General features: G+C 38.2%; 1 protein-coding gene across 1 annotated transcript; it reads right to left on the bottom strand.

Moving 5' to 3' along the window:
- Positions 1-32: 32 nt before the first annotated feature.
- On the bottom strand, positions 33-13,581 carry asl (argininosuccinate lyase). The gene is made up of 16 exons (XM_053648590.1): positions 13,310-13,581; positions 12,010-12,204; positions 10,815-10,898; positions 10,075-10,131; positions 9,344-9,441; positions 9,132-9,209; positions 8,403-8,480; positions 7,708-7,760; positions 7,393-7,455; positions 6,364-6,478; positions 5,945-6,029; positions 5,709-5,768; positions 5,524-5,607; positions 3,803-3,883; positions 3,616-3,722; positions 33-2,415 (listed from the first exon to the last, which is right to left on the bottom strand). Exons 1-16 carry the CDS (start codon positions 13,322-13,324, stop codon positions 2,271-2,273), a joined length of 1,398 nt encoding a protein of 465 aa, XP_053504565.1. The 5' UTR covers positions 13,325-13,581; the 3' UTR covers positions 33-2,270.
- Between the last annotated feature and the right edge of the window lie 45 nt (positions 13,582-13,626).

The following is a 13,626-nucleotide window of genomic DNA, read 5'->3' as shown; positions in this document are numbered from 1 at the left end:
ACAAAATTGCAGTGAATTACAAAATGGCCGTGACAACAAACAAGCTTATCTTTAAATGCTGGTCAGTTCAAGTAGAAAACATTACTTATAGTCATTTTGTAATAGCACATTACAACTACAGTGAATAGAACAGAAGAAAGCACTGCAGCAAATAAGCTCTTTGATGTACTGTAGGTGTACCTTGTATCTTGTGCATTTGTAAATGGTAATGGTAAATGTCTGCACTTATATAGCACTTTTTGTAACCTTAGCGGTTCTACAAAGCACTTTACACTGTTTCGCATTCACCCATTCACACACACCAATGGTAGCAGAGTTGCCATGCAAGGCGTTAGCTTGCCATCAGGAGCAACTTGGGGTTCAGTGCCTTGCCCAAGGACACTTCGGCATGCGGAGTCATGTGGGTCAGAAATCGAACTGCCAACCCTACAATTAGTGGACAACCCACTCTACCACCTGAGCCACAGCCGCCCATTTGTCATTTATGCTATTTGTAAATTTACAAAGTTAAGGCAAGTGCACCTTGTGGCAAGTGGCATACTAAATGTGACCAGCAACAGCATAGTGAAGTTTTTGCTGCTTAGTCCATTCATTCATTATTAAACTGAGAGATTTGTTCTTATTTAAGTATGTGTCAGAGATAAGAAAACATCTCCACCATGGAAAAATTCTGTTATGTTCATTCACCTTCAGTGACCACTTTATCCTGGTCAAGATAGTGGTGGCTTATCCCAGTAACGCTGGGATAGCGTAAGGCAGGAATACAAGCTAGATGTGACATTAGTCCATCACAGTGGACCATGCACACATGAACAATTTAGCATAAGCAACTCCGGCATGTGTGAAAACCAGAGATGTCTGATGAAACCCACACAGACATTGACAACATGTGAAGCTCCACACAGACAGCAACCCATGCTCAGAATTGAACCAGGGACCCTGGAGCTTTGATGCGGCCATGCTACCCACTGAACAGCCCTAAAATTACATTATTGTGCCTATATTTTCTCATGGTGTAGGGTGTAGCCTTAGGAGGCAGGACAGCTTACTCATGAAGTCATCACTTCAAAATGGACCACAGCCATTTATAACCCTTGGGGATCGTAGTTTTGAGCATGCTCTCATGGATATTGAATGGCAAATTTCATATATGATTAGGCATATGACAAGTGTTTTACCAGAAAGCATCATTAGCATAGGAAAATACCTCACCACCACAAGGATACCTCCAGTCCTCACCACCATTTTTGTTTGTCTGTGTTCCACAGTTGGTGAACGTAACAAAGCAGATGTGGTTCAAGAAGGGAAAGCCCATGATTGACAACTTCCGCCCAGTGCAGAAGCTAAATGGGCGCATAGTGTACAAATCCATGGCATGTTCCTGTACATCATCAGAACCAGTAATTCTGTGTCTGTTTCTCCTCTGTATATTTGAGCTCATAGAGGGTATATTCACATAATGTATTTGTATTGTCTTTATAATTTCAGGATAAACACACACATTTTCAGAGAATACAGTAAATACTCTAGTACTCTTGAGCACATTTAAAAAAAAAAAAAACTGTTTATTCATTTGTTGGCAATATGCAAAACAATGCTGTGCAAGACAACAGAATATTTTTGTACCCCACTATGATTAAAAACTTGTACCAAAATTCCACATTAAAGAAAGCCCAAAATTCCCCCAAACCACCAGAATTATAGCTAGAAATAAACAAAATGTTCTGATTTAAGATGAATGTATAAAGAAAGGAGATGCAAAGTCATGTGTTAACAACAGTAGGGATGTGGGAAGGAGTTTTATATTGGGCTGCTGGAATTTTAAGTCATATACATGTCGTGTGCTGTGACATTATATCTTCGGTAGAGTATGTCTTTCAGTTTGATGAGGCTCTTGAAAAAAATCTATGTTGATTATTTTTAATGCCAATTATGTGATACATGATATATGTTAATGTTTATTTAAAAAAACAAAACTAAAAGTCCTCAACATTCAAACTCAAAAACTACTCAAAATACTAAATTTTAGAGTTTGTTTATTTCCTTGTTCATCTATTATTGCTGATAATAATAATAATAATAATAATAATAATAATAATAATAGCAGTCACTCTCCCAGGTATGTTGTACTGTATGTTTCCCTACAGTAAATTTTAAACAGAAAGTATTTTGACAATGAATCTGTTGGATGTGATAAAGCTTGAAAACAACATGGTTTAGAAAATGTGCTAATGTTTGTGGTTCTAACTTTGTGAGGGTTACCATTACAGTTATACACTGTGCACCTTCAGCCAGGCTCTCATGTGTTCTATCTGTGCCGTGACACTACTCCGTGCTGTGCCACCCGGGGCGCTGTACTGCTCCACACTGCTTGTGTAGTCCCACACTGAGGACACGTCACTGTCAAACAGAGGACTAGATAAAAGAAGAGGGGAGAGTGTCAGTGTCTGCTTTTCTAATACACAATTGTGCATCCTCCCCCATTCCACTGCCCATGATTCCATGTCCATTAATGGATAAAAAAAAAGTATGCAATGTTGTTCTCTGCTAAATAAAAAACTGTTAGTGTTGGCAAACTGCTGTGGTATAAGAGGAATAAAGCACATGTGCTGTTATATGAAAATAAACAACTTTGGGTTCCTACAGCTAACCTAGTGACCAGGGACCATAATGACAAAAATATGTACACATTATCTTACTACAAAGAGTTGTAAGCATTTCTTAATAACAATAGCATTACTAAAAGAAAACCAGGAATCAGAGGAATATTGAGATGGTGCTGACAGATGATGACTTTGTCAGTTTGTTATATTTTTAATATTAAAATCGATTGCTGACAGCATGCTGGCTTTAAACATCTACAGAGTCTTTCAGACCCATGGTTCTCAAAGTGGGATCTGGGGATCTGTGAAGAATAGCCAGGGAGTCTGATTTGTATTTTATATTTCATTGCAGTGATGGAAATCATAACTCAATTTAAATTAATTTATTCATCTTCAGCAACAGTCCATTTCCCTGTTATTATTTTCATAAAATAAATCTGTACAGAGGTGGGCATGGGTTATTAAAGCGGTTCTTTGAGACTGGTTTATTATCTGCATTTAGCACAAAAATTCTTTGCTAATACTTTTAGACTACAAACAAAAAATAGGAGTCTGTAATTTGGACTATTATGTCTTTATTTCCCAAGAAAAGTAGCATTAGTCAGTTTGTAGCCTTCTACTTCTACCTTCTACTTGACTACCCTGATGAAGCTAAGTAGAATACCAAATAGCCAAACTTCTTAAGGATCTCTTAAGCATACAAGTAGTTGAGAGAAAGAGAGGGTGTGCAGTGGATGAGAGGTCATTTTGTTATGCTACTTGTTCATAAGAAAAAAAACAATATACTTGTGAAAACATTCTTTGAAAGCACTCTATTGTTTGCTAGTTTCTATCAGCTACTAATTGTACGCTAATTACTGTGAAAAGCTAGTGACATAAAGAGAATACAACAGGAGGGATATTGTAACTAAATAATGTGAGCATGCATGTATGGAATGTAAAAGTCCACCTGTGTGTGTGTGTGTGTGTGTGTGTTGTGTGTGTGTGTGTGTGTGAGTGTGTGTGCACTGACCTGGCAGTATGGAGGTCTTCCACAGTAAGCTTGTTTAGTGGGACACCTTTAGACTCAGCTTGATAGACAGCTTTTCCGGAGCAGCTATGAGCTTCCCTAAAAGGCATCTACAACAAACACATGGATGATTATTTAATTAATAGCTCGATATTACAAATGCGCAACTGTGAGAAGATAAATTACTCACTCCTTTCCTGACAAGGTAATAGGCCAGATCAGTGGCCAGCATGTCCGGACTGAGTGCTGCCTCCATAGCTTTCTGATTGACCTGCATTAGATTCCAAAATGTTATTAAGCACTTTCAGAGCAAATCAAAGTATTTCCATTGAAACCTGTTAAAAGTGACAGTGCGTGCTTGACTAATTTACCTAGCAGCCAATAGCATTCGTAATACACCACAACCCCCACTGTATCGAAACAAACTTGAATTGAGCTTTGTGAACTGGCCAAATATGAACAATAAAGACTTTAATAACAGCCTTGTTTCAATTGTGGAGAATTACTCACTGCCACCTTCTCCCAGGCCTGTCAACTTTAATGAGGATCATACCCTAGACAATGAGATGCCATGTGTTGTTGGACTTATGCCATACATATTTGAGTTTTGTTTGTAGGTCAGTGCCACTGATGGTGACAGAGAGCTACTAGGTTATTACCGGAAAGGATCTGATGCATCTGAATGGTAAATAAAATAATACTACATACTCTTACTGATGAAGAAGCCTAGACAGTGTATAAAGACAGAAATGGTCTTGATCACTCTGAGGTAGCAAAACACTGACACTGAGCAGCCCCAAATTCCACCCTCTTCCAAATGAATAAACTCCAAATGTTTTTTAACTCAACCAGTGAATGCTGATGACCATATTTGCTGCTAATGGGCTGCTACTATAGAGTGAGACACGTGCCTGGGGGTGGGACATATATGTTCTAGATAGCATTTAACTGGATGAAAACTAATCCAGAATGAATCATTAAAAAAATGTAAGCATTGTCTCAAAAGTGACAAACTGTGATGTACAGTATTGGTGACAAAGTGACATACTGATGTCCAGAACACTAAGGGAGAGGATACTACACACTCTGAAAGACCAATTTTGGTTTCAGGGGTACTTTAAGTATCTTTTTATCCATATCCATTGATTTTCTGTACCGCTTATCCTACACAGGGTCACCAGAAGCCTATCCCAGGGGACTCGGGGCACGAGCGTGGGGACACCCTGGAAAGAGTGCCAGCCCATAACAGGACACAATCATGCGCGCGCACACACACACACACACACACACAGCGGACAATTTGGAAATGCCAATCAGCCTACAACGCATGTCTTTTGACTGGGGAGGAAAGCGGAGTACCCCGAGGAACCCCCGAAGCACAGGCAGAACATGCAAACTCTACACACACACGGGGAAGGCGGGACACGAACACCCAAACCTGGAGGTGCGAGGCAGACGTGCTAAGAAATAGTTCATTCCCATGATCAGCTATAGGGTTCCTGAACCTTCTGAGGAAGAGAACAGAGAAGTCTCTGCCCAGTACAGCCTCCTCAGCAAAACCAATTTGATTGTACACCTTAATGAATGAATGACTGGTATTCACTGATTAGTTACATGCCACTTTTGGGCAACCCCACTTTTTTGTTAGCTTGTCTCAGAGTAATTGTCCAAGAGCGTTTCAAAGTCAGCAGATGAAATGCTTCTGCTAACCCTGCATATACATTAGCAGGTAACAAGGTGCTCTAATCTTACAGGTTGTCTCTAGTAGGTGTGTAACAAACAGGCAAGCTTGGCTGTTATTAGGTTCTGATATAAGAAGATAGCAGCTGATGTATATACACTTGGTGCCATTTTTCAGTGCCCAATGTGGTTGAACTGGAAATAAACTCAAGTAGTTGTAAGAACTCTCACCTCCAGTGTAGACATGACACCTGTAGCCACCTGCAGTACAGCATGCAATGAATCATAGGTGTCAAACATGGCCTCTTTATCCTCCTACAAAACACACACGCACGGGTGAGTAGTGCCTAAGAGAACTTCAAACGCTAGTACACAATATTAAGCTGTTCTCTCTATAAAACTAAATGTCAGTTTACCTGTAGATCTTTGTTGTATGTGCTGGGGAGGCCTTTGAGTACCATCATAAAACCTGCACACTAACCAATAGTTACAGATTAATAATGGTAAAAATGTATGTAACAAAAATGTTAACATAATGTATACAACTCTTAGCTGTATAAACTGCTTGAGAGTAAAAAAAAATTAACTGTCAATTATTAAGTCATTAGGGACTGATTTCTCTTCAGTGAATCTCTTCATTGCTAGGCCTTACTCTGCCGAACACTCGTCCTGCTTTGCTGCGGATGAGCTCCAGACTGTCAGCATTCTTCTTCTGCGGCATCAGACTGCTTCCTGTGCTGCTCACGCCAAACACACAAGCAGAGATCTAACTAACATGGCACTTCTACACACACTACTAACAGAATGTGTGCAGCAGACAAAAGCATGTTAAAGTTCACAATTTAACAAAATAGATACAAATTCTGTTACTGTAATTAAGAGAGAGAAACATCTCTGGGGAATGAGAATCAGAAATTTACAAACGAGGGAAAACAAGGACTACAACATATTGCTATTTTATTAGTGTACATTATAAAGTACACTGTGGTATTTTTAAATAAACATCACTTTATGTAATGAATGAAGAATGAATATACATCGATTAATGTTTTTGTAAGCCGATATACTCACCTGTATAAATCGGATGACTTGATAAAGGAGAATTCTTTGGTGCTGTACAGGATCAGATCCTCTGCCATCTTACTGAGGTGCATGAGACACATTGATCCCCAGAAGAGGAACTCAGCTGCCATAAAAATAATTTTTTAATTTTTTTTTTAAATCACACAAACTGAATATATCTCAATAAAGATAATCTCCATCCCTGATTTGTCTACATCACTCTCCTCTCCACCAATAGCTGGTGTGTCACAATGCTACAGATTGGTGGTGGTTGGAGATTTCCTCCAATACAATGTAAAGCGCTTTGAGTGCCTAAAAAAGCTCTATATAAATCTATGGAATTATGATGATTATTATTATTATTAGTTACGTTTTTAGCCCTTGTGTGTCTTTATGGACCTTTATGTCCTCTGTGGACCTATGTGTAACTTTTTTTAATTGACGCACAAGGGTTAATGTCTGAATCTAACTTTCCACTTTCAATGTAAAGTTGGAGGAGCCAGGGCCGACTGGTCTAAATGGATAGTATCCCTAAGCTAGGGGTATCCAAGTGTTTTTTGCTGGTGATTGAAAATTGTGTGCAACAGGGCTGATTTATTTAAGCCTGCTTTTCTGACTCCATAATACTTCATCAACAGTCAGCGAGAAGGTGCATGTGAAAGACTATAATGGGTACAATCAACATGAACAAGGTTCCAGATTACTTGCTTTAAAAATGTCCCAATCAATATACAAATTACACACAGCGACAGACAACAAAATCATATGTTTTGTGTGGTTTGAACACAACATACCTGTTTATAGTGCTTTCTAACTGAAAAAAAAAAGAATGTTCCTTATCGATCTTTCAATTTAATGTTCCTCTGTGAACGCGTGATAAGGCTCAACTATAATAGTTTCACCAATAAAGGCAACACCAATCTACTGGTAGGTGGTAGAATTATTTTTAGCCCTCTTATTAAATATCGTGACCAGCCATCATTGTGTGGAGCTAATGCTGAATTTGCATTCCTAAGAGACTTTAAGCAAGAAACATACCGACGAAATCTCTCTGTCCGGTTGCATCCATACTGTTGATGCTGATCCCGTCAAAGTTGAGTTCTGCAGAGAATTTAAAACCATGGAGAAAAATGAACAGAATATGCAGCAGAGAATATAAAGAACAGAACATGAATTTGAACTACCTAAGAACTCACTTTGATTATGTACAATACATATGACAAACACAGAAATTAATGTAATGGTTGTTGAATAAATCATTTGAGTTTAATCTACATAATACACCACTAACACCCCCCCCCCCCCCCAAAAAAAAAAAAAAACATTTTTAAAAAACCCCAAAAAAGCCCAAACCTTTCCGAAGAAGTTCCCTATCAATGTTGAAGGGGTTCCCAGCAATGGCTCCACTATAAAACAACATTTACAATAATTAGACATAATTCATTCAGACTGAAATCAATAGATAACCATATTGTGTAGACTATTTTTTGCCAAAGTGCAAACATCCTGTGCCTTTGACGCTTTGAAGAAGAGAACAATGATTATATGCTTACATTGTCTGCTTATATGTTTACTTTTGGCATTTCCCTTAGGCTGTATTAATGTTATGTATTAAATAGCTTACCATACTTTAGTACATTACATTAGCTACTACATTTAACAAGGTCACGTTCACTTTTCAGGCAGCCAAAACATTGTACGAGGCAGAACTCTGGAGCTTTTACTTGCATGGTGGGCTTGCTAATAAATATATTACATTACATTACATTTATGGCATTTGGCAGATGCCCTTATCGAGAGCAAATTACATTTCTCTCATTTATACAACTGAGCAATTGAGGGTTAAGGGCCCAAGGGCCCAACAGTGGTAGCTTGGCAGCGCTGGGGCTTGAACTCCTGACATTTTGATCAATAACCCAGAGCCTTTAACCACTGAGCCACCACTGCCCCATATGTGAAGATATTGAAGCTTCAAGTGAAGTGATGAATATGCAAGTACAGTGCATCGTATAGACTTGAAAGTATGCACGGTCAGAATTAGGACAGACCTTCCTAAAGGCAGAACGTTGACCCGCTTCCTGATTTCCTCCAGCTGCTCCACGTCTCTGCTCAGTGCCACTGCGTGACTGAAACAACAGCACCATGAATATGCTTCATGCACATATTGATTATTTGGCTTATTTGGATTATTATTTAAAGTAGAACTTGACTCAAACAGCGTCAGCAGTGCTGCCTCCATTGCCAACGAGTCTACTCTGAGTCTACTCACTCTACCAGATACTATGAAAATCTGGAAGATGCAAAATGTGAGAAACAGCCTCCAGAAATGTGCTCGTGCCATAATCTGCTTTTAGACTAATCCGGACACCTGCAACACTCTGCTGGATTTGTGCCTTACTGCAAAATTTGTGTGATGTTTTATTTCTGATCCTGCATGAACACAGCTCAAATATTCCACAAATTTCCCTGCTTCCAACACATAAACTTCGAGAACTGACTGTTCACTTGCTGAAAAATGTATCCCACCCCCCGACAGGTGCCACTGTAATGAGAATCAATGCTATTCATGTCCCCTGTCAGTGGTTTTAATTTTATGGCTGATTAGTGTATGTATTTATTGCTATTTGTTGTTTTGTCAAATACAAATGAAAAGTGCTTTGGTATCAGTCATGGTGAAAGTTTTTCTGTCACTAGCCTCAAAAAAAAAACTAACTAAATGCAAATACTAAGTCATCTTCATCATGTACATTGTGCATATTCGCTGTGTGAAAGTGTACCTGAGAATCCAGTGGCTCCATCTGATTGGCTGCGCTCTCTGCATGTGAGTGTATCCAGGAAAAAGGATGTTGATTTCTCTACAGAGCAGAGAAAATCATGGAATGATGACGAGATGACCACGTGTGTATGTACATATTATATATATATATATATATATATATATATATATATGAAGATCTTATATGAATTCACATTATTTTTATGTTCTTACATGGCTGCCCTTTCCACCATGGTAGTTATAAGTTGGATGGTGTTTCCCTTCAGAGTGGTGATAGCATCCCGCAACCACAGCCTCATATCTGTCACAACCTATTCAAGCAACATACAATAATAAGAAGAAATAACTTTACTAAATAAAATTACTAAATGTACACAAATGGTAATTAATAAGTATGTAATAAAACATGATGGGGTGTGCTGTTAGAGGAAAATGATCAACAACGGGGTGGTGTGATGAGGTCTGATTACAAAACTACTGTTAGTGTTATGACCCTGAACTTGATTATTTTCCAAAAACAGCATGTCACAAAATGTCTCCCATGGTAGAAACTTACTGACTGTTACATTTTGTCCTGAGACGGGATCAATAAATGTTAAATAAACATCTCCTTACAGAAAGCTTCATCCTATCAACTATTATACGTTTTTATTTACTGAATAACTGCATGTTTCTAATTAGTTTATTATTAGCCTTTGATTATGTAGCATGTCCACCATGTGTATGAGCCGTTACTTCAGATATATAATAACATATAATGAGAACATTAATATAAACCTGTGATTTGAATTACAGCCAGCACTACTGTCAGAGCTACTCTTAAAGAAATCTCGACGCTGTTAAAGAAAAATCAACACTTTCCGACCAATCAGATTCAAGTATTCAACATTGCTTTGGTCTACATATTTGTAAAACGCCTAGATCGTGTACAAACTGAGACCCACTTGATCATTCCTGCTCCTGCCAGTATGAAGCTTTCCAGCTGCCTCTCCGATCAGTTCCTATAAAACAGACACACACCGGTAATAATTCAAAGCACCACTGATTCATGACACCACTGTGCAGTTCCATATTCTGCCTGAAGCATGTAGTTTGGGGTTCATCTAATTGAACTGTGACTACTTCTCACAGAACAGTAGGCAATTTGTACAACAATTGAATCACACAGGAAGACATCAGCAATCAGTGATTTTTTCTTGATATTTTGCTTGTTCTTACACTAATATGACATGTATGTTTATTTTTATTGTATATATTGCATTAAATTCCCTGATAGTTATATAAAATAACATTTTAGACTACTAGTTTTGCTAGGTGTCTCTACTAAATGTACCATACATCCCACTTCATGCACTTGTGTGTCATGCAATGATGTATTTTTTTTAAAAATAAATAAATAATGAACTTGCACTTGAACTATCTAGGCATCTCATTTTGTCCATTTTATACACAAGTGTATCATGCAGTGTCATAAAACCACATAAGCAAGTATATTATTTCAGCACCAATTGGAGCTCCATGATTAAAGTTCTGATGAAAGGAAGGCTGCGAGTTCAGATCTCCTGCTCTGGTGAAAACCCTCAACTATGCTTGTATCAAATTCTGCCCAAGACTCTGCTTTGGATAAAAAAATCTGCCAAATTAATCAAGGCAAACTGTGGTTTGACAATACAGTGAAGCTCACCTTTAGTCTACGCTCATTGGCTGTGTGAATATCCTCATCTCCTGGCTTGATCTGGAATGTACCACTGGACCATTCACCCAAAACCTGATTTAGCACAACAGAGGTAGACAGTTCCACACTGTGGGAAACAGGTTTTGTGAAGCAACACAACAATGAATAAGTACAGGTACTTTTTTGGCTTAGTTTGTACACAATGACCTCCATCAATGGTGTCATGTGACTCTGGGCTACTGTTGTTGTGTACAAATGAACATACAGCTGTGAGTTTATCATGTCCACCCACCATACCAGAGTATCACAAAACATGTCTATGATGGTCCAAATAAGCAAAAATATGACTGAATGGCAACATCCGTTACATGTTACGCTTAACTATTATGCTTAATGAGGAATTTCTGTCTATGTAATGTTTTATAATGGTACTTTCCATTACCACTTTTGACTTGTGCCACAGACTCTGAACAGATGAAACACATCTGTTTTTAATTTGACGTGAGGAGAATAAACACACACCTCTTCGCCCCAAACAGTCTTTAAACATTCTATTTTCACAGTCGACTTTTCTTTTTTTAAAATCTGTCATCAGTTTGATAATCAGACCAGAGATGGTAAGTAAAGTCTATGAAAGTAAAGTTTGTGAAAACTCTTTCTGACCTAATGTCTCTAGCCCTGTAGCTAGTCTCTGGCCTGATGAGCTGCTTCAGCTAAATAATTTACTAAATGCATGTGACTGGATAAGCTATAACAGAGGATCTGTGACAAAAACCATCCTGGTTAATGTTTAAAAAAACTAGAATCATGAAACTACAGGTATGTTTAAGATATAATTTTTCTGCTACTATATATTTTCAAGGTGCTACGAAATTCTTTCTTGGGTCCGCATCCAGACACGGTTCGCCAGTTGACGATTGCTGGTGTATGACATTGTGGGTATACAATTACAGACTGTAGCCCATCTGCTGGAAATTACAGTGACACTGACAGGGTAGTGTGTGCAGTGCCGGTACAAATGTATCAGGAACAGGAGAATTGTTAGTGTTTTTAAACATCACAATTACAGGCTACTCTTTCAGTAAAACAGTTTTCATTTCCCCGAACGCTGAATCAGTCCCACACAAAAAAACTCACCATTCTTGTTAGGCCACAAATATTGAAAAGGATTCACAGAAGGAAGCAAACATTCAAGCCAGCTAACCTGATCAAGGCCGCCCTGAATATGCACCAATTCCTCCTGAGTGACCAGCTTGGCTTTGTGCAATGCCTTTACGTAGGCTTTACTGCCCCTGATGTCTGCATCCCACATGCGTTGATCATATGAGATTGATGCGTTGAACTTCTCCATGATGGGATCAGTGCTCCCTACAAATCTACCGCCCCACAACTTGTTTCCCTGCACGGCAGGAAACAAATTACAGGAATAAATGACAAATTAAAGGATTAGTGTGGCTAATATTTACAACTTCCAAGAAATGTATCATAAAGTCAACTACTACCTACACTTGAAGCTAAATACTAAAGTCTTTTGCACCCATAACCATAAATGTAAAGTATGTCATGATACTACTATTGCCAAATAAAACAAAATTCATAATTCTATAATGCACCCAAACCATTAAATCAATACAACTGGTCATAAGTAAGAAATAAAACACAACTGGGCATGCTGTTATAGGAAAATAATCCACAAAGAGGTGGTGTAATGTAGCCCAACACAAAGCAAAATCACTGTTCCCATGCCAAAGCTGATTATTTTTTTTCTAACAGCACATCCCAAGGTGGTTTCTCCACTTTGTACCACCGCAATCTGATTAAAGTCTTAATCTGTAACTATGTTTTTTTTCTTTCTTTCTCTTTCTCTCTCTCTCTCTCTCTCTCTCTCTCAAAGTTAATAAGACAAAAGAACACAGCTTGGCATGTTGGAAAAACAGAAAGTGAAAAATCCTTAAGACTTTCCCATTATGCAAAATGTAATGTTACTGTTAAATGAACATCTTCATCAGATCAATGACACAAGTCCATGTCAATGAGATGTTACTATAGAAACAATAACTTAGAAAGAGCACATTAATATAAACCATGTCCAAGTCAAGTCCCAGACAATGACTAGCTACTATAGAGACAATGACTTATTAAAATGAGAGCATTAATATAAAGATATTAATATAAACCATTATTTGAATTACAGCCTGTGTGAGGTGCTGTTATAGAAAATTAATCAACGCCTTTTTACAAATCAGAAACCAGAATTCAACAGCCATGTGGTATAAGTAAATATGAATCATTTTTTAATTTTACAGTCCCTCATACATTAGCAAAACACATTAATTAAAAAAAAAAGATACAAGTAGCAAGAAACCTGTCAATAATCATGTCAGCTAACAGATATAGAAAAATGTGTTGGGTGACAGAACTCTCCATGTTAGATACATTACTCATGTAATTTACTACAACTACCAATACTCCTTTAAATTCGCCCCAAGACGAGAAAGCTTTACCTCGGAAGCCGCCATGGTTACTTCTTCAGTCTCGTTCTTCTTCTGAATTGAGGAGGCTGACGCAGCGTTCAAGCCTTCAGTCTCTGCAGGTCACCTGGTTAAAGTGTGGTTCTGTTACAGTTAGCTACAACATAACAAATACAGCTTGCTAAAATATTCCTTCCACTAGGATATGCAGAAATTAGAGGCAAATCTCTCAATAATCTCGCGAGAGCACAAACAGTCTCACGGAAGCAAAACCATCACACACGCGAAGAAAAGCAACACGTTTGCCAGAGAGGTAGTAGTACTGTTGTTGCTGCCGCACTGTGTGTCTC

This window comes from Ictalurus furcatus, chromosome 18 (assembly GCF_023375685.1).
Source record: "Ictalurus furcatus strain D&B chromosome 18, Billie_1.0, whole genome shotgun sequence".
Taxonomy (NCBI): Eukaryota; Metazoa; Chordata; class Actinopteri; order Siluriformes; family Ictaluridae; genus Ictalurus; species Ictalurus furcatus.
Note: the sequence above shows the minus strand (reverse complement) of the source record. Positions and strands in the feature narration are given on the sequence as shown.

Bases quoted from the DNA above. Each gene is read 5' to 3' on its own strand.
- asl (XM_053648590.1), bottom strand. The intron at 7,761-8,402 runs GTCTGTCCTAAT...GTTGTTTTATAG, and splicing joins AACGTTCTGCCTTTAGGAAG to TGGAGCCATTGCTGGGAACC. The intron at 3,723-3,802 runs GTGAGTAATTTA...TGTTTGTTGTAG, and splicing joins ATTACCTTGTCAGGAAAGGA to ATGCCTTTTAGGGAAGCTCA.